This window comes from Schistocerca piceifrons, chromosome 7 (genome assembly GCF_021461385.2).
Source record: "Schistocerca piceifrons isolate TAMUIC-IGC-003096 chromosome 7, iqSchPice1.1, whole genome shotgun sequence".
Classification (NCBI taxonomy): domain Eukaryota; kingdom Metazoa; phylum Arthropoda; class Insecta; order Orthoptera; family Acrididae; genus Schistocerca; species Schistocerca piceifrons.
Window position 1 is genome coordinate 81,932,749 of NC_060144.1, and position 21,912 is coordinate 81,954,660.

At 44.1% G+C, this 21,912-nt stretch overlaps 1 protein-coding gene across 1 annotated transcript in view; it reads right to left on the reverse strand.

The window, feature by feature from the left end:
- Positions 1 to 4,026: 4,026 nt before the first annotated feature.
- LOC124805138 (modular serine protease-like) overlaps positions 4,027 to 21,912 on the reverse strand; it is a 224,167-nt gene continuing 206,281 nt past the window's right edge. The window contains exons 9-10 of the mRNA XM_047265601.1: positions 19,860 to 20,016; positions 4,027 to 4,354 (exon numbers count right to left, since the gene is read on the reverse strand). Of these exons, the coding sequence (XP_047121557.1) occupies positions 4,143 to 4,354; positions 19,860 to 20,016 (369 nt within the window). The 3' untranslated portion in view covers positions 4,027 to 4,142. The remainder of the gene's footprint in view (positions 4,355 to 19,859; positions 20,017 to 21,912) is intronic.

The following is a 21,912-nucleotide window of genomic DNA, read 5'->3' on the forward strand; positions in this document are numbered from 1 at the left end:
GTCAAATAAGAAGAGGATGCTGACACCACCGCAAAGAGGGTTGCAAGGTGTTCCGCAAAAGCTGAAGTGTTACAACAGAGACCATCCTGAAAGAAGAGATGTGGTTTAGTTGAAGATCTTGAGCCATGGGATGAAGAGGCATACTTTCCCAGGGAAGAGATGTGGTGCTCCCAGGATTCCTTCCTGCTATGTTTAATTAGATGGTAAGCCTTAGCATGAAATTGCTTATAAGTGATAAAGAAGGTCTGCAAAAGACATCACTTTAACTGCTGCAGCATTCTTTGATGATCCTGAATATCTATTGCAATGTTTTTGGTCCACCATCGCACCAACCGATGATGGAGAGGATCTGTAAAAACGGGAATAGCAGTTTTCACAGTGTAGGAGATATCTTGCTCAATATTGTCAATGAAATCTGATGGGGAGGGAGTGAAGATAAGAGCAGAGTTACACAAGAGCCAGTTGGCTCTTTGAAGCATCCAACATGGAAATCAGCCCATCTGGTTTTGGAAAGAAAGAAATAGGATCACCAGAAAGTGGTCACTGTCACAAAGATCATCATGTAGTGACCAATGCAATGAAGCCATGGGACAGGAGGAAGAGACTGATAGATTAAAAGATGTCACAGGTGGCATTGAAGTGGGTAGGAATACCATCAGTGGGGAAACACAGATCATGGTCAGAAAGAAGTTGACCGAGAAGAAGACTTGTACCAAATAAAGTGAACTCCCCCCTGCCCCCCCCCCCCCCCCCCACACACACACATGTGGGGCTATGTGAATTTAAGTTCCCAAGCAGGAGAAAAAGAGGAGGGGAGGAGGGGGGGGAGTAGTCTGATTAAAGTGGTCAACTCAGTGGAAGTAAGTGGCCTACCTGGAAGTAAATAAACATTGCGACTTACGTATGATCACTGAGGATTTCTGCACTCACATTGCTATTGCCTCCAATGTGGTATGAAGGGGAATACACTCACTGATGACATCAGTGTGAATCAATGTGTAAATCCCACAGGGGCCAGCAGTTCCAAAAGAATCCATGAGAACTGCATAACATTGGGGAATGGTCATCACATAAGGGTGTTTCTTGTAGATCAACACAAGTTGCAGAAGATGAGGAAATTAGCTGTTGTAATTTCAGCAGTTCATGATAACATCCATAGCATTTACACTGAATGATCTCATTACGGATGCCCAGATTAGCCTGAAATGGCCAGAAGGATCAGTCATGCCACAAGATCACTACCTGTCAGTGAAGGGGATGGAACATCAGGCAGCATTGGTTTAGAATCCAACTGCATGGGGGGATCTGGCACCTCTAGGGTCTGGAGAGCCTTTTCCCAATTCTTCTCCTTCTTAGCCATTGGTGGCCATGATTCTTGCAAGGGCCTATCTTTGATGAGTGCGGCAACATACAGCGAGTGGTCACACTAGTACCCACAGACTGCTGTTCCTTGAGCCATTGGCTGGTGTTGAAATGGGTCCCAAGAGGAAGTCTTGGCACTGGTAGATGCTGGAGGAGGAAGCTGCTCTCTGGTTGGGTGCTGGAAGGCATTGTCAAAGATGGTGCTACAGGAACCTCAAGAGAGGAGGATGGTGGGAGAACTGGTTTGGAAAAAATAGAGGTAATGATGGTGATGGCTGTGACTTTTCATAATTAGTCAGTGTATCAACTGCATGTGGGCATTCATATTTTTTTCAGTCCTCATTATATGACAGGTGGTCAATAGATTTATATTTCACTATTTTATTTTCCTTATTGAAGACTGAGCAAACTAGTGAATGTGAAGGGTGGTGTTCCATGCAGTTGACACAAAGGTGTTTATTTACAAGGACTACCTTCATGGAGTGATCATTCACAGTTGCCGCATTTTGTATCTACTGTGGAGCAGGATGGCATATGACCAAAGTGTAAGCATGGAAGCACCTCATGGGTCATAGGAGATCAGGTTTCACATCACAGGTGTACACCATGACTAACTTTCTCCGGGAGGACATACTTTCAGAGGCTAAGATAAAGGCACCTGTACCCATTGGATTATCCTTGGGACCTTTCTGAACGCTTGAGAAAAATTGGACACTTTGCCACTTGAGATTAGCCCATAGCTCCTCATTCTTTTGGAGCATAAGGCCTCTGCAGAAGATGATTCCATGGACTATATTCAAAGTTGTGTTTGGGGCAATGGAACCTGGTATGCCACCCAGATGTTCAAATGCCTGAAGAGCTTTAGACTGCACGACAGAGGAGGCTTTAATCAATAACGGTCCACTGTGCATTTTTCCCAATGACTCAACTTCTCCAAACCTATCTTCAATATGTTCCACAAAAAATAATGGCTGTGTTGCAGTAAAAGTATACCAATCAATTGAGATACTAAGTACTGGAAAAATTGTTTTTCTTCCAGAAGTTTAGCTTGTCCATTTTTCCATAGAGTAACCAGCATAAAGAAAGTGTCTGCATTGAAACTTCTATACCTGTCTCATAAAACGACTGGATCAGAACAGTATCAAGGGCTCTCTCCCCATGAGTGCCTCCCAACAGCATCAAAGGCTATTTGGTGCAATGACTGTCACTGGGATAGGTGACGCCCAAGAGGATGGTATCTTCTCCTTGGCAAGTATGGAGAGCTAGTAGCTAAGGTGTCAGCAGTGGAGTCCCATGTTGGTGGCTTTTGGGGTGGAGGGGGGCTCAGACAAAAACGCATATAATGACGTCACCATGTTGGATAGGCTACAGTGTTAGCTTTCAAGTGCACATAAGAGCCTAGGCAGGTGTTGTGCACAGATATTTTTTAACACTGAATGCAGTAGTCCTTATTTAAGGTGTTCTTCCCCATTTGGTCCATCTTACAGAAAAACATTTGGAATATAAAGAGCAAACCCAGAAAGGGACCAAAAATTACTTCAGCTGGGTAGTGAGTGGAAGGATATTCCAAGAAAGGAAGGATGAACATAGGGAAATCAGAGTGAAAATGTTTCATGGCCATCTTAAGTGCACAACTGACTCTCTTTGTGGAGGCCAGGTATTATATCCTATGTGACCTCACATCCAATCTCATACACAACAGTGAAGTCCTACCATTTCAGTACTCTTCCCCAGAAAATGTTGTTGGGCATCAGAGTAAAAGGCACTGATTTCTATCATTAGTGTACTAGTTTTTCACACTGTTCTGCTCTATGATGTATGAAGTGCTGGCGTTGATATGTTAGTGGTTCATGATGCCATGATAAATTACATGTCACTTTCTGAATAACTTTGTACTATATATCTGCACAATAGTATACAAAATATGCACTAAGCAAGTTGACAACAAAATTTAACAGATAAAGTGACATTCACGTAATGGTTAAATAGCTAGTCCTGACTTATGCCATACACTATACACTAGTGATTTGTCATCTACTGTACTGTTATTCTGATCTAAGCTATCTAGTGTTATTTGGACATAGTTTACACAGATTTTGCTATGTTTCTTATTTAGCCATCCATTAGATACTATGTCCCCTGCAGCAGATGTAGATGTTAAGTAAATGTTTGATTCTACAGTCTTGTTGAGTTGTTAGAACTGTGGATGAAGATTCACTGCACTCATTGGAATGTTTTGCTTCTGATCAGCTGTTTACATTTTTATCTCTCATATTTAATGATTATTTCTGGAAACAGCAATTAGTATTTATTGACAGAGATTCCATTTAGCACAAAAAATAAACTATTATGGTGATATTAAACACTATCATGAGGGCTACTTAAGTACATTAACTGGGTTCAAGACTTGGGCAACTGCACAGCAGCTGATAAACTAAACATCCTTGACAGTTTATATGCTTGTTTCCACACAATTATTGTACATACATTAAAGAAAGAATGTAAAGTATTGTATTTTTTCACCAGTTTCATGTTACAGCACAAGATCAACAATTAAACAAATATGTTAAGTACCAGTTAGTTTGACCAATAAATAAACCATTCCTTCTTAAATTGAAAATTAAATCTATTTTTCTTTTAGACAACTTATCTGTGAAGATGCAGTTATTAAAAACAACATATCTGATTTGTTTTATTATGGAGCTTTAGTTTTGACAATTCCCTTAACAGCATAAAGAAAAAATAGTCTTTACAAATAAAACTGAATATCTAATAGTTTATTACTCTCTGTATTTGTTAAGAAAACTTCTAAATTCTGATACTTTTGTAAATGCAACATAGTCTTCTAGGTTACAAGCACCACGTCGACTCGGACCTCCATTTGCACTAACAATTCCCTGCACAAAATAAGACTTACTTGAAGGCGGTAAGGGATTGATTTCATGTATGAAGGTGAGCCCTCCCCCACTGTCTCCTCTACATGCAGTTGTCCCTGGAAATAAGCAACAGTTTCATTAACTTGTACACAACAAGATCATCAAGATCGAAATTTCCCTAACAAAACATCGTCTTACTCTAGCTCTCTCTGAACTTCTGTAAAGGACAGATTGTTAATTACAAAACAGAGGAAGCATTGAGTGCCAGACAGACATGTTGAAAAAGAACAGCAATATATTATTAGTTAGTGGACTAAGTCTTTCGTCAGACATAGACAAAACACTCACACATGCATAAAACCCAAAGACAAACATGACAGTTGCCATTTACAGGTGCTATGTCCTGACTGCCACAGTGTCTGAGCTGAGCAGCAATCTTTTCTGTGATGATCAGTGGGGGGGAGGAGGGGGGGGGGGGGGTGGACAGAAGAGGTATGTGGTGAGTGTGGGTGGGGAAAGCAGGGTAGGATGGGGAAAGATCTAGTGCTGCTTGTGGAAGTGTGCAGGGGCATGCTGAGGACACTATGGTGGTTGCAGCAAAGTTGATAGATCACATGGCTGCTTTGTCAGGTGGCCTGCCTTTAATGGGTAGGAGATTCCCATAACAGGACGGGAGCTGGCAGTTATGAGATGGGCCATGTCTTACATCTACATTTACTGCACAGATATGAGCAAGGAGTTGGAAGCAGGGGTGAAACAAGCTCACACAAGGATAATGTGTAGGTTTGGTAGGTGGAGAACCACCACTGTGGGAGGGGTGGGGAGGATAGTGGAGAGGATATTTCTCATTCCAGGGAAAGACAAGAGGTCTTGTGCTGGAGTCAAATGACTGCATTACAGCCTGTCACATCTGGATTCTTCCTCCCACAACAGATTTTCTAAGTTGTATGGGTGGAACCCTCCTTATGATATATCCTCCATTCCAGTACACCCCCTGGCCTCCACCTATGCTAGTCCCTGTGCTACACCTGCCAGTACGTTCAGACCTGCATATGCCTTCTATCTCTCCAGCAGACCTGCATAGGCCTTCCCCTCCTGCGCTTCCCTCCTCTCCCCTATTTCCCCTTAGCACAGCCATCCAATTATGCAACTAACACCCCACCATCTTATCCCCACACTCCATCATCCTAGCCCCATCACACCATTGCACACTCCCACAGGCAGCACTAGGATCTACCTCATCTCCACCCCACTAGCCTGCCCTCTCCACTCCATGCCTCTTCTGTAACCCTTCTACTCGCCCTAGCAAAGACCGCTGTGCATCACAGGTGCTGTTGCAGTCAAGTAATAGCATTCAGATCCTACAGAGCCCATGTGTGTGTTTCCAAATGTGAATGGGTGTGTGCTTTGTCTATGTCTGATGAAGGACAATAGTGAATAACTATGAATCTCGTTCACTGAACCTGTATGCCACTCAGTGCTTCCTATGTGGTGAGTAGTGATCCATCCTTTTGTTATTCTATCCTGGCTTTTCCATTGCTTTGTTTCTCTCACAATTTATTAATAAATAATTCTTAAATAATAGAATCAGTGCCCCATACTGATACAATGATTAATGTTTGAAATTAATACTAACTTAATATATTTTAATATTGGACATTGAGTCTAACTTCCAAAAACTAACATCTTAAAGAATAGTGTTGTGTACATGTGAATAATGTCATCCAAAATTTTGCAGGTTATCCAAATGGAATACTAAGGGAGCTAAACAGTGTGTGGGAACTGTGCTAGACTGTCACTAAGCTCAAGGAAACATGTATTAAGTAACAACAACAACAACAACTCTCGTACACAGAACTATCTGTCAGAAAAGAAAATTTTGGTCTAGTTAGCATCAATAGAGGCATTTTCCAGGGTGACTCATTGTCCCCACTGCTATTCATCATCACTTTTATTCAACTGTCAACCAACTCCCACGAAACAAACCTAGGCTATCAAACAGTGAGAAATTCTCAGAAAATATCCCACCTGCCATACCTGGATGATCTGAAGCTCTGTGAAAAATTAAAAATGAAATCCAGGCTTACCTCTGAATCTTTTTCAGTCACATCAGAATGGAATTGAGCTTCAACTAAAGTGTCACACTGGTACTGAAAAAGATGAAAATCTCAGAAAACAAAGATGTCGCAGTGCTAAAGGGTAAACCAACAAGTGTCATCAGATAGGGGGCAGCAAATAGCTAGGCATTTACAGCTGGACAACATTAAGCATGAGTAATCAAAACATGTGGTCAGCAACTTGTACACCCAAATGGGGTCAGAAAAATTTTGAAAAGTAAACCAGATGGCACCATACCATCAAGGCACACAATGCCTGGGCAATACTCATCATCAGGCACACTGCCAATATTGTGAACTGGACTCAAGTACAGGTGGTTAATGTGGACAGGAAAATAAGAGATCTCATGAAAATTGACTACACTGTTCATTCTTGCTGTGAAATTACAGTCTGTACTTGCCCAGAAAAGCTGATGGTGGAGGACTCTTGAAAGTGAGACAGACACAGAAAGTAGAGAAAGAGGAGTAGCAACTCGTATCATGCCTTTGTTAAGTCAGATGATAGTGAGCAGTTTGATACAATGAGTTATGGTTGTAGCATGATAGCTGTGTGCTCTCATCCAGCAGCAGTGCTTCACAAAAAGAGCACTTGCCTCCTGGGATTCCCATTTGAGTTCATGAAGCATGTCTGTAATACTTACATGCTGCTTGAAACTACTGGCAGCAAATTGAGCAGTGTGCCTCTGAATTGCTTGAATGTCTTCCTTTAATTTGACCTTGTGAGGATCCCAAATATTAACACTACTCAAGAGTGCGTTGCATTAGTGTTTTATATGCCATCTCCTTTATAGATGAGCTACACATTCCCAAATGTTCTCCCAATAAAATAAAGTTGAGCATTTGCCTTCACAACTACCAAACTGACATGCTCATTCCATTTCATATCACTCTGCATCATTATGCCTAGATATTTAATTGATGTGACTGTGTCAACCAGCACACCTCTAATGAAATTATAATTGCTCATTTTACTCATCCACATTAACTCATAGTTTTCCACATGTGCAGCACACTGCCATTCATCACACCAAGTAGAAATCCTTTGTAAGCCACCTTGTACCCTTCTACAGTCACTCAGTGATGAAATCTTCCTGTACACCACAGGTTCATCAGCAAACAGCCATAAGCTACTGCTCACCCTGTCCTTCAGATCATTTGTGTATACACTCCTGGAAATTGAAATAAGAACACCGTGAATTCATTGTCCCAGGAAGGGGAAACTTTATTGACACATTCTTGGGGTCAGATAGATCACATGATCACACTGACAGAACCACAGGCACATAGACACAGGCAACAGAGCATGCACAATGTCGGCACTAGTACAGTGTATATCCACCTTTCGCAGCAATGCAGGCTGCTATTCTCCCATGGAGACGATCGTAGAGATGCTGGATGTAGTCCTGTGGAACGGCTTGCCATGCCATTTCCACCTGGCGCCTCAGTTGGACCAGCGTTCGTGCTGGACGTGCAGACCGCGTGAGACGACGCTTCATCCAGTCCCAAACATGCTCAATGGGGGACAGATCCAGAGATCTTGCTGGCCAGGCTAGTTGACTTACACCTTCTAGAGCACGTTGGGTGGCACGGGATACATGCGGACGTGCATTGTCCTGTTGGAACAGCAAGTTCCCTTGCCGGTCTAGGAATGGTAGAACGATGGGTTCGATGACGGTTTGGATGTACCGTGCACTATTCAGTGTTCCCTCGACACCAGTGGTGTACGGCCAGTGTAGGAGATCGCTCCCCACACCATGAGGCCGGGTGTTGGCCCTGTGTGCCTCGGTCGTATGCAGTCCTGATTGTGGCGCTCACCTGCACGGCGCCAAACACGCATACGACCATCATTGGCACCAAGGCAGAAGTGACTCTCATCGCTGAAGACGACACGTCTCCATTCGTCCCTCCATTCACGCCTGTCGCGACACCACTGGAGGCGGGCTGCACGATGTTGGGGCGTGAGCGGAAGACGGCCTAACGGTGTGCGGGACCGTAGCCCAGCTTCATGGAGACGGTTGCGAATGGTCCTCGCCGATACCCCAGGAGTAACAGTGTCCCTAATTTGGTGGGAAGTGCCGGTGCGGTCCCCTACGGCACTGCGTAGGATCCTACGGTCTTGGCGTACATCCGTGCGTCGCTGCGGTCCGGTCCCAGGTCGACGGGCACGTGCACCTTCCGCCGACCACTGGCGACAACATCGATGTACTGTGGAGACCTCACGCCCCACGTGTTGAGCAATTCGGCGGTACGTCCACCCGGCCTCCCGCATGCCCACTATATGCCCTCGCTCAAAGTCCGTCAACTGCACATACGGTTCACGTCCACGCTGTCGCGGCATGCTACCAGTGTTAAAGACTGCGATGGAGCTCTGTATGCCACGGCAAACTGGCTGACACTGACGGCGGCGGTGCACAAATGCTGTGCAGCTAGCACCATTCGACGGCCAACACCGCGGTTCCTGGTGTGTCCGCTGTGCCGTGCGTGTGATCATTGCTTGTACAGCCCTCTCGCAGTGTCCGGAGCAAGTATGGTGGGTCTGACACACCGGTGTCAATGTGTTCTTTTTTCCATTTCCAGGAGTGTATATAGAGAATAAGCACAGGCTTCAAATGGCTCTGAGCACTATGGGACTTAACATTGGAGGTCATCAGTGTGGTATCACCGCCAGACACCACACTTGCTAGGTGGTAGCCTTTAAATTGGCCGCGGTCTGTTAGTATACGTCGGACCCGCGTGTCGCCACTGTCAGTGATTGCAGACCGAGCACCACCAAACGGGAGGTCTAGAGAGACGTCCTAGCACTCGCCCCAGTTGTACAGCCGACGTTCATAGCAATGGTTCACTGACAAATACGCTCTCATTTGCCAAGACAATAGTTAGCATAGCTACGTCATTTGCTACGACCTAGCAAGGCGCCATAGCATTTGATATTTATATTGTGAAGCATGTATAGTCAAGAGAGATGTTCTCCAATTGTGGATTAAAGTTAAGTATTCCAAGAACCACGTTATTTTCTATATAGGATAATTACTTTACCTTGTTCCAGACCTCACGCCAATCTCTGTGAGCTTAAAAGCGTGCATTTCGGCCTCCTCTAGCAACACGGTGTTGGCTCTTCTGCCAACACTTCATATGGCGACGAGCTAAATCGCGTTTGTACCAATTGATCTTACCTAAATTACTTGTGTAATGGCTTCGCCACAATCTCCAGATGTACTGTCCGAATTTTATCGCTTGCAGAATCAGCAGATGCAGGCCTTATTGGATGCCCTTGGACAGCTCGTCCAGGGTCAACGTGCAATGTAAAACGATGCGGCGGCCGCCGCTCCACCGCTACCGCAGCCTCAACACGCAGTTGCACCACCTTTTCGTCCTTTTGATGCGGCACTGGAAAGCTGGACGGAGTGGTCACACCAATTTGGATTCCATCTCGCCGCCTACAGAATTTAGGGTAATGAGTGGCAGCCATTTCTTCTTTCCGCCGTAGGCGTCCACACGTACCGAGTGATAGTGAAATTATTTCCCCGACGCGACGTAGCAACTCTGTCCTACGATGAAATTTTTTCTGCATTAGATGCCTATTTCAAACACTCTGTCAATGTAGTTGCAAAAAGGTATACTTTCTTTCGTACAAAACGTACGGCCGGTCAGACTAATAGGGAGTGGGTTGCCACTTTGCAAGGCCTTACTAGGAATTGTGCTTTTGAGTGTGAATGTGGACTCCCTTATTCAGATACAATGGTACGTGATGCAATTGCACAGAACGTTTCTGATGTTCGTATAAGGGAACAGATTTTGAAACTAGTCAATTCCTCCCTTCAACAAGTGATGGACATATTGGATAGGCAAGACACACTTGACTTTGCTCAGAAATCATTTGAATCTTCGCCAGCTGTGTGTCACATTAACCGGCCTGCCGGGCGAGCTGCACGGAACAGTAAACAGCCCTCGCGCTCATCCGCGCAGCTGCCGCCAAGCTCTCCGCTACGTTTGCCGCGCCAGCAAGCAAATGCAGTGATAAGATCATGCCTGCGGTGTGCTACTAGACATTCACATGAGAATTGCCCGTCACGCCAGGCTATTTGCTTTTTCTGTAATAAAAAAGGACATGTTCAAAGTGTTTGCCAGAAAAAGCTCAGAACGGACACTCGCAACCATTCCAGGCCCTTTGCTTCGCACCGGAATTGGAGTCAAACCACGAATACTCAGGCTCGTGAACCTTCGCCCATGGACATTCATGCAGTTCATTCCACTCCGCCCCATGCCACTCTCTCTAACAGTGACTGTGTTCGTCCCACAAATAGTGTGCGTCGACGTCGCCGGAACTCCCGTCTAGTCGCAAGTGATTCTGTACCAGTGTCTGTTCACGTTGCATGAGACAGTCGCTCTTGTCGCCAGCAGGACAATAAACTTTTTGTAGATTTGGTCATAAATGGCAACGTGATACCATTACAGCCCGATACCGGAGCTGCAGTTTCTCTGATCAATCACGACACGTACAAACAGCTGGGCACACCTCCGTTGCGTGCCGCAAATGTTAAGTTAACTAGCTATTCTGGTCAGAATTTCCCTGTGTTAGGACAGTGCAGCCTTCTTGTAACATACAAGGGACAAAAAAGCTTGTGTCATTTTACGTTCTTCGTTCTTCTTCTGCAGTGAACTTGTTTGGTTTAGATTTATTTCAGTTGTTTAACTTGTCTATAGTCAATCAGGTCCTCTCGGTGACCCAGACTGTGCCTTCAGCCAGTGTTTCTAGTCTATGTGAAGAATTTGCAGACATTTTTGCTCCGGGCCTTGGTTGTGCTAAGAACTATAAAGCACATTTGGAACTGAAAGTAAACGCGCAACCGATATTTTTCAGAGCGTGCAATGTTCCCCACGCATTGCGTGATGAGGTCGCAAGAACCTTACATGATTTGGAATCACAAGGTGTGATTGAACGTGTGCAGGCTTCTCTCTGGGCCTCACCCTTAGTAATATTGCCAAAACCTTCCGGAAAATTGAGACTTTGTGTGGACTTCAAGGCAACGGTGAATCCACAACTAGTGATTGCAACTTATCCTTTACCCCTCCCGGAAGATCTTTTTGACAAACTGTGCCCGGGTACATATTTTTCAAAGTTGGACCTAGCAGATGCGTACTTGCACATACCAGTGCACGACGAATCCCAGCGCGTCTTGGTGGTTAACATGCATCTTGGTTTGTATCGGTTCAAAAGACTGCCATTCAGGTGTGCATCCGCCCCTGCATTGTTTCAGCAATATCTGCAGACTGTTTGTGCCTCGGTCCCTACTGTAGCAAACTATCCGGATGATATTGTGATCTCCGGAAAGACAGACGAAGAACATTTAGCTAATCTCAGGACATTATTGCAGGTCTTGCGACAAAATGGTCTTCGCTTGCGGAAGGACAAATGTGTGTTTTTTGCTCGTGACTTACCCTATCTGGGCCATGTACTCAATGCCCAAGGCATACACCCCAGTCCCGAGTACCTCTGTGCCATACAAGACTTGCCTTCGCCGCAGAATTTGAAGCAGCTACAGAGTGTGCTGGAAAAAATTAATTACTACCATAAATATGTGCACCACGCCTCTTCCATTTCAGTTCCGCTTCATTGCTTAGCCGTAAAGGTGTTCTGTTCGTCTGGACGACGGAATGCGAATGCGTCTTTCGCCAGTTGAAATCGGCGTTGCTTTCAAATACTTGCCTTACGCCATTCGATCCCCATAACCCCTTTTGTTGATGATGGATGCATCGGATTTCGGGATCGGTGCTGTGCTTGCGCACAAAGATGGTTCACATAATCGCCCTATTGCCTTTGCGTACAAATTGCTCTCGTCTGCGCAACGAAATTATTCACAGATCGAGAAAGAAGCTTTGGCTCTCGTCTTTGGTGATACTAAGTTTCATGATTTCTTGTATGGTCGTCACTTTACCACCATCACAGACCACAAACCTTTGACGTCGCTTTTTCATCCGAACAAGCCTGTACCTCCATGTACAGCGCAGAAATTCATTCGCTGGTCTATTTTCCTCTCGCAGTACCGCTACGATATCTTGTATCGGACCACTGCTAAGCACGGAAACGCCGATGCGTTGTCCCATTTGCCTGTTGCTGAGGATAGAGCATTCGATTCTTCCGAACTTGCTTGCATGTTTATTGATGTGGAAACCGATGACGTGGTCGAATCGTTTCCGATCGATATTCGTCGTGTAGCTACAGCCACAGCTGCTGACCCCGTCCTTGCTACCATTTTGCGTTTTGTTGCTACGCAATGGCCCTTGTCAAAGTCACGGATCGAGGATCCGTTGGTTCGCCGATTTTTTGCTCACAAGGAGAGACTTTTTGTTCGGCGTGGTGTTTTGTTGTTGCGTTCTGATAATGATCAATCCAGGGTCGTGGTCCCACGTTCGTTACAGTCCTCTGTCTTATGGCTTCTCCACCAAGGACATTGGGGTATAGTGCGAACGAAACAACTTGCTCGTCAGCACTGTACTTGGTTTGCAATCAATGCTGCAATTACGAATATGTGCTCTTCTTGCATGGTGTGTGCCGAACAACAATCCGCACCACCGCGGAAATTCTTTGCATGGCCGAAAGCCACTTCCCCTTGGCAACGCTTACACATCGATTTTGCTGGTCCCTTCGGGAATGCTCGATGGTTGGTTGTCGTAGATTCATTCAGTAATTTTCCTTTTGTTGTCCAGATGTCTTCCACGACGTCATCGGCCACCATCCAAGCATTATCTGCTATCTTTTTCATAAAAGGTCTTCAACAGACTATTGTTTCCGACAATGGCCCACAATTCATGTCCGCAGAATTTTAGTCATTCTGCAGGGCCAATGATATTCAACATCTGACATCCGCGCCGTTTTCGCCTCAGTCAAACGGTGCCACTGAACGATTGGTCCAGACTTTCAAGTCACAGATGTTGAAGTTCAAAGAGTCGCATTCTCAGGAGGACGCGTTATTGCTCTTCTTGTCCTCGTATCGCTCTCAGCCCCGAGATGGTCGCTCGCTGGCTGTGTTGCTCCATGGTCATCCTCTTCGAACCTTGATGTCTTTGCTACATCCGCCGCATCAGGTTCCTGTGCAGCGGCAGCCACCTGATTTTGCTCCCGGCGACGTTGTATACTATCGCACCTATCGAGGTTCACAGCGTTCCCGCTCGCAGGGCGCATTCTTCGCTGCCTCGGCCGCGCTATGTATTTGGTTTTGGGGGCCTCTGGTGAGGTGCGTCGGCATCTCAATCAGCTGCGCCTCTGTCGTCACACGGGTTCTGCCACTCCCCGTCTGCTTTCAGCGATGGTGCCGTCCGGTCAGCGCCCTGGGGACCCATCTACAGGCTCGCCTCAGCCCCAGGTGTTACCGACGCTGCCTTCCATTTTGCCCCATGGCGACGCGCCGCCGCCGCCTGTTCTCCCACCGGTGACGCCCGCCGTGGACGCTTCGCTGCAGCCGCCAAGCGCCTCCCTGGGTCACGCACCGCCGATCGCTTCCCGTGACCAGCTGTCCTCCGGCATGGACCTCTTGTCCGCTCCGGACCAGATGTCATCTTCGCCCGTCGGCTGCCCCGCCCCAGTGGAGGTCGAATCTTCGGCCCCTCCTGTCTCTTTACGGGCGCATACACCGCATGTTGGTGTGCACCCTGGACTAGGTTTTCAGGCGTTTCCTAGCTCCCCTCGGACCGAATGGCAGGGTGCGGGTGGCATAGCCTCGCCTGTTGTTAGGCTCCCCACTTCGTCACATACGTCAACATGGGGTCCTCCCCACGGCTGGCGGAAGCCTTATAACACAACCGTACGCCGATTTGTGGGGGAGGAATGTGGTGTCACCGCCAGACACCACACTTGCTAGGTGGTAGCCTTTAAATCGGCCGCGGTCCGTTAGTATACGTCGGACCTGCGTGTCGCCACTGTCAGTGATTGCAGACCGAGCGCCACCACACGGCAGGTCTAGTGAGACGTCCTAGCACTCGTCCCAGTTGTACAGCCGACGTTCATAGCAATGGTTCACTGGCAAATTACGCTCTCATTCGCCGAGACGATAGTTAGCATAGCCTTCAGCTACGTCATTTGCTACGACCTAGCAAGGCGCCATAGCATTTGATATTTATATTGTGAAGCATGTACAGTCAAGAGACATGTTCTCCAATTGTGGAATAAAGTTAAGTATTCCAAGAACCACGTTCTTATCTTTATAGGATAATTACTTTACCTTGTTCCAGACCTCACGCCAATCTGCGTGAGCTTAAAAGCGTGCATTTCGGCCTCCTCCAGTAACACGGTGTTGGCTCTTCTGCCAACACTTCAATCAGTCCCCTAGAACTTAGAACTACTTAAACCTAACTAACTTAAGGACATCACACACATCCATGATCGAGGCAGGATTCAAACCTGTGACTGTAGCGGTCACGTGGTTCCAGACTGAAGCACCTAGGACCACTCGGCCACTCCGGACGGCCCAGTTCTAAAAAACTAGATCCGTCCAAAACATGAGATAACTAAGTACCATGAAGTGCAGCATGAAACAAATATTTAGCTCAGGTGGTAATCAATTCACTGCTGTCAAGTACAGTCTAACCAGACTGTTAGATTTTTTGACATCTGGACTGCAGAGAGAGGAAGTCTTTGAGTCCTGAGATCAACTTCATCCATACACCAAAACTTTTTTTCAGCACACTAAATATAAATGGTGTGTTATGAACAGGAAACTTGGATGAACTAGAGAAAACCATAAACAAACAAAAGATACAAATAGTGGCACTCCAAAAATCAAGACTGACTAACAAAAATTCAATGTATTTTGGGAACTACAGACTTTTTGAAAGTAAAACAGAAATAATGAATACTGAAAAACGCCCCACTTTTAGGGGCCACCTTTGCAGTTAGGGGAGAAATACTCACTTCCATAACAAATGTAAAGCCTGTAAACAACAGAATAAGTGCAAATAAAACACACACAACAATCAATGTATAGGTCCCAATCACTGCTGAAAATAAAACTACCCATGAAGAGATATAGGAATCATGTGAAACACTAGAAGAAATAGCACCTAAAACATCACAAAAAACGATTCAATTGCACAGCTAAGCAAAGAAACGAAGTACAGTTAACACCAGAAAATACCCAGCACATCAATGGACTAACCAGAATGGATAAAGGCTAGTTGAACTGTGCAGGGTATTCAATTTTAAAGTCATGTTTGCACTCTTGAAAAAGAAACCATCAAAACAGATGACATGTACAGAATTGAACACACTCATCTGTTATATCCAAACTGATCATGTAGCAATTTTTTGTTCAAACTACAGAGAAATCTAACTCCCAAAATGTGCAAACAGACTCAGACCATTACCTGACAAGAATAAAACCACATTTATAACAACATACATTCACAGATAAGAAGACAAGTCTCCTAATTTGACACTAGCAGGATCTGAACCATCTCTTATGGAAGAACTAGAGAAAAAGTAGGCAATGAATTGGCAACAACTCAAAAATAAATTTATCAAAATAGCACAAACTAATTTCTTCACAAAAATGGGAAAAGTACAATTGAGGGAATGAGGATCCATGTAACAATTGGAACAGTAATGACACAGAAGACAATTACAAAACACCCCTGGCAGTGAGGAAAGAGACAGCCAAATTACTCAGAAAGACAAAAAGGAAACATCAACAAGATCAACTACTTGAACTCAAAGGCAGATTTCAAAATAAACAACACACAAAATTTCTATAAGAACTTCAGATCAAAACTCACAGGATAGCAACCACAAAGCCTCTGCTTCAAGAAACAAAATGGGGCAACTGGCTCTAAACAATCAAGAAAATTGCTTTGAGATTGACGGGTATTTCAAAAATGGCTCTGAGCACTATGCGACTTCACTTCTCAGGTCATCAGTCACCTAGAACTTAGAACTAATTAAACCTAACTAACCTAAGGACATCACACACATCCATGCCCGAGGCAGGATTCAAACTTGTGACCATAGCGGCTGCTCGGCTCCAGACTGTAGTGCCTAGAACTGCACGGTCACACCGGCCGGACCAGGTATTTCAAACTGCTACTTAACTGCCAGAACGAATACAAAGATTCCCACCAGAAGAACCTTTAGGCACAAATCTACATTGATTACTACTAGATGAAGAAGGAATATCCAGACAGGTCAGAGGACTAAAAATCAATAAAGCATCAGGGGGAAGATGGTATAATAACAGAAATCCTCAAATCAGGCTGCTCAAACACCATAACAGAAATCATCAAAAATCACACAAGACATTTGGAAAACAAAAAAAAAAAAATCTGAAGGACTGGAATAATGCATTGATTCACACATTGCACAAGAACGGAGACAGAACAGATGTAAATCACTACAAGAGAACCTCATCTACACTGATCAGCCAGAACATTATGTTAACCTACCCAATGACCAGTATGTTCACCTGTGGCATGAATAACAGCAGTCATACATCAAGGCATGGAAGCAATGAGCCCTGGAAGGAATTGGTACCACATCTGCATACACAGGTCATGTAAGACCTGTAAATTCCATAGATGGGGGTGATGAGCTCTGAGCTACATTCAATCATATCCCAAATGTGTTTGATTGAGTTCAAATCTGGCGAATTGGAGGGCCAGCACATCAATTGGTACTCATCACTGTGTTCCTTAAACTGCTCCATCATGCTCCTGGCCTTGTGACATGGTGCATTACCTTATTGAAAAATGCCACTACTGTCGGGAAACATGTTCATCATGAAGGGGTGTATGTGGCCTGCAAGCAGTGTACGATACTCCTTAGTCATCACAGCACCTTACACAAGCTTCACTGGACCCATTGATGCCTGCCAGCTTGTCTCCATCCTACTGTAAAGGTGTGAAGCATCCGCTCCCCTGGAACACAACGAATTCAAGGCCACCCATCAGCATGATGAAGAAGGTATTGGGATGCATCAGGCTATGCAATACTCTGGCACGGCACCAATGCTCAGTGCTGATGGTCATATACCCATTTCCATTGTAGTTGCCAGTGTCTTGGTGTTACCATTGGCACAAGCATGTGATGTCGGCTGTGGAGGTCCATCATTAGGAATGATCAGTGCACTGAGTGTTCATGTTCACTCCTACTCAGCCCAGCATTAAAACCTGATGTTAGTTCCACCACAGTTCACCACCTGTCATGTTTTACCGGTCTTCTCACCCTATGATGACCAAAATCTGTAATAAGAGGTTGGCCACCCAATCCCATAATGTCTGGATGATGTTTCATCTCGTGTTGAAGACACTCACCACAGCACTCCTCGAACACCTGACAAGTCGTGCAGTTTCTGAAATGTTTGTGCCTGGCCTCCAGGCCATCACAATCTGCCCTTGGTCAGACTCAGATAGATCGTGCACCTTCCTCATTCTTCACATGAACAGTATACTCACTGATACTACAGGCACCTAGCAATCATTCCTCACCAGGTGACGCTGCTATCCCCTGGACGGGTTTATATCAATAGTAGGTTGGTAGTGACAATGTTCTGGCTGATCGATGTATTTCAGTCACACACAAAATTCTACCTCAGTGTCTTTTTGAGAGAGCACAGGAACAATTTGTACCAAAAATTTGAGAATATCAGGCAAGATTTGGACTAGGCCATTCATGACCATCTTGAACCTAAAGCTAATCCTTAGACACTCGAGAATTGGTAGCAAAAATTCAGTCTCCACATTTGTCAATTTCAAAAAGGCCTATGACTCAGTTAACTGTGAATCACTCTTCCACATGTTAAAAGAACAAGGTCTAGACCTGAAAACACTTGCAGTGTGATGGATACAAAGTTCAAGGTTACATTTACATGAGAATTCTCAGATGCTTTCAAAATCAAAATAGGAGTAAGACAAGGATTTAGGCTGTCTCCATTACTTTTCAACTATGTCTTTGAGAAGGCAATACAAGAATGGTGTAAATCAGTCACCAGAGGTGACCAATCAACCACTAAGTAGAAGAAAGTTATCTATATGAAACTTCCTGGCAGAACAAAACTGTGTGCCTGACCGAGACTCAATATTGGGACCTTTGCTTTCGAGGGCAAGTGCTCCACCATCTGAGCTACCGAAGCACGACTCATGCCTGGTCCTCACAGCTTTACTTCTGCCAGTATCTCGTCTCCTACCTTCCAAACTTTACAGAAGCCCTCCTGCAAACCTTGCAGAACTAGTACTCCTGAAAGAAAGGATACTGCGGGGACATGGCTTAACCACAGCCTGGGGGCTGTTTCCAGAATGAGATTTTCATTCTGCAGCGGAGTGTGTGCTATATGAAACTTCCTGCCAGATTAAAACTGTGTGCCCGACTGAGACTTGAACTCGGGACCTTTGCCTTTCATGGGCAAGTGCTCTACCATCTGAGCTACCGAAGTACGACTCACGCCTGGGCCTCACAGTTTTCCTTCTGCCAGTATCTCGTCTCCTACCTTCCAAACTTTACAGAAGCTCTCCAGCAAACCTTGCAGAACCAGCACTCCTGGAAGGAAGGATACTGCGGGGACATGGCTTAGCCACAGCCTGGGGGATGTTTCCAGAATGAGATTTTCACTCTGCAGTGAAGTGTGCAGAAGTAAAGCTGTAAGGACCGGGCGTGAGTCATGCTTCGGTAGCTCAGATGGTAGAGCACTTGCCCAAAAGGCAAAGGTCCCAAATTTGAGTCTCGGTCGGGCACACAGTTTTAATCTGCCAGGAAGTTTCACATCAGCGCACACTCTGCTGCAGAGTGAAAATCTCATTCTGGAAGTTATCTATAAATTGCACAGTACTGGCAGATGATACTGCAATATTAACAGTTTGCATTGTTGCAATGCACAATACTGTACGGTAATGGAATTTGCTGTAGTGTTGAACAGTTTATTAAACATTTTTCTTCTAAATTACATCGTTTTATTTATTCTCTGGTCCCATTTTAACAATAATTTTTGTGTATTTATAGGTGAAATTGGATTATGACTTACTCAGTTTGCCTTAGTCTTACATGGTTATAGTGTGTCACACCAATCATATAGGTCCAGGGGATTACTGTACTATATTATACATTTTGCACAAATTTCTAATTATTTCAATGAAAGAACAGAACTCAGAAATAAAATAAAACTTTGCTAGAAGTTAACTGAAGGGTGTTTTCATTTGGTATTAGAGAGGGGTGTGATGATGTAGGGGAAATCTCACCAATTTTGTGCAATATGTATTTTTACAAAATCTGTCATTATGAGTAAAGCTAAATTCATTTGCATAATTACATTCATGGCTTTCCTGAACGTGATATGCAGCTGATATCTGCATTTATGCTCCCATACCATTTATACTTTTATATCTTCTAATATTGGCCACTGAGAAAATAGAATGGATCCATCTATGCACACTGCACTGCATGGCAAATTACTGGATGATGTAAATACAAACATGAAGAAAAAATTTTTATCTCACAAAATAATTTTAAGAAAATGAGCAGTAATACCATTCCTGTGTCCAGCACAGATCTTATCATGTCCAAAGTAGATACGGTAGTTTGGTTTAATTGTCTTGAGACATTCATTATACGCAATTACAGGAAATTCTGCAGAACGCAGTTCTTCACTTGGTTCTCCTGTTTCTGTCACACCCCAGCCTGCAACCTACAATATAGTTATACAATAATTTCAGAGTCATAACAACAGGTAGTACACAGATCAAGAAAGAGCTGAAAGATATACAGGAACTTTGAAATATTGAAGTATAAAAATGTGAGTTATTTCAAACTGGGACACCTCAGAGATAAGGCTGCAGTTAAAAGTCACTTTAAAACATGAAAAATTCCACAAGTTTATGTTGTTTTTGAATGACTTTACATAGTAATATTCCTCAATCTCTGACAAAGTTAAAACTATTCCATGACATTGTATCTATAAACACAGCTCAAAAAATGTTTTGTACCAGTTGTATATCTGTAAATAGAGGTGAGTTTATGTTTAGTGTGAGCAGGGACTGAAAAAACAAGCCTAAAAACACCTCACAGTAAAATAAAATCAAAACAATAACCAATATAAAGGCAGATTGTCACACATGTGAAATCAAAACCCACTACTCAATAATGCTGGATACAATGCTGCTCCAGCCTGTGAACTGCAACAAGCTTCAATATTCCATAGTATGCCATCCACAAAGTGGCTGAGGAACTGCTGCTCACTCTTGCTTGTCCCACCCTATGACACTATCAGTCCTGTAAGGTACAAAGCCCAGAAAGTGAAGCAATATTTCAGAATTGGTCAAATGAGAGCTTTATGAACTACCTTCCTTGTGAGTGGACTACACTTCTGATGAATCTTGTGATTAGCTTTATGTTGTATTCCCATGGTAAATCACTGTGTATGCTTGTTGTTGTTGTGGTCTTCAGTCCTGAGACTGGTTTGATGCAACTCTCCATGCTACTCTATCCTGGTTCTTCATCTCCCAGTACCTAAAGCAACATACATCCTTCTGAATCTGTTTAGTGTATTCATCTCTTCATCTGCCTCTACAATTTTTACCCTCCACAATGCCCTCCAATACTAAATTGGTAATTCCTTGATGCCTCAGAATATGCCCTACCAACCGATCCCTTCTTCTAATCAAGTTGTGCCACCCATTTCCCTTCTCTCAAATTCTATTCAATACTTCCTCATTAGTTACGTGATCTACCCATCTAATCTTCAGCATTCTTCTGTAGCACCACATTTCAAAAGCTTCTATTCTCTTCTTGTCCAAACTACTTATCGTCCATGTTTCACTTCCATACCTGGCTACACTCCATAGAAATACTTTCAGAAATGACTTCCTGACACTTAAATCTATACTCAATGTTAACAAATTTCTCTTCTTCAGAAATGCTTTCCTTGCCATTGTCAGTCTACATTTTATATCCTCTCCACTTCGACCATCATCAGTTATTTTGCTCTCCAAATAGCAAAACTCCTTTACTACTTTAAGTCTCTCATATCCTAATCTAAACCTTGCAGCATCACCCGATTTTATTCAACTACATTCCCTTATTCTTGATTTGCTGTTGTTGATGTTCATCTTATATCCTCCTTTCATGACACTGTCCATTCTGTTCAGCTGCTCTTCCAGGTCCTGTGCTGTCTCTGACAGAATTACAATGTCATCGGCGAACCTCAATTATTTTTATTTCTTCTACATGGATTTTAATTCCAACTCCAAATTTTTCTTTTGTTTCCTTTATTGCTTGCTCAATATACAGATTGAATAACATTGGGGATAGGCTACAACCCTGCCTCACTCCCTTCCCAACCACTGCTTCCCTTTCATGCCCCTCGACTCTTGTAACTGCCATCTGGCTTCTGTACAAATTGTAAATAGCCTTTTGCTCCCTGTGTTTTACCCCTGCGACCTTCAGTAGTTGAAAGAGAGTATTCCAGTCAACATTGTCAAAAGCTTTCTCTAAGTCTACAAATGCTAGAAACATAGGTTTGCCTTTCCTTAATCTATTTTATAAGTCGTAGGGTCAGAATTGCCTCATGTGTTCCAACATTTCT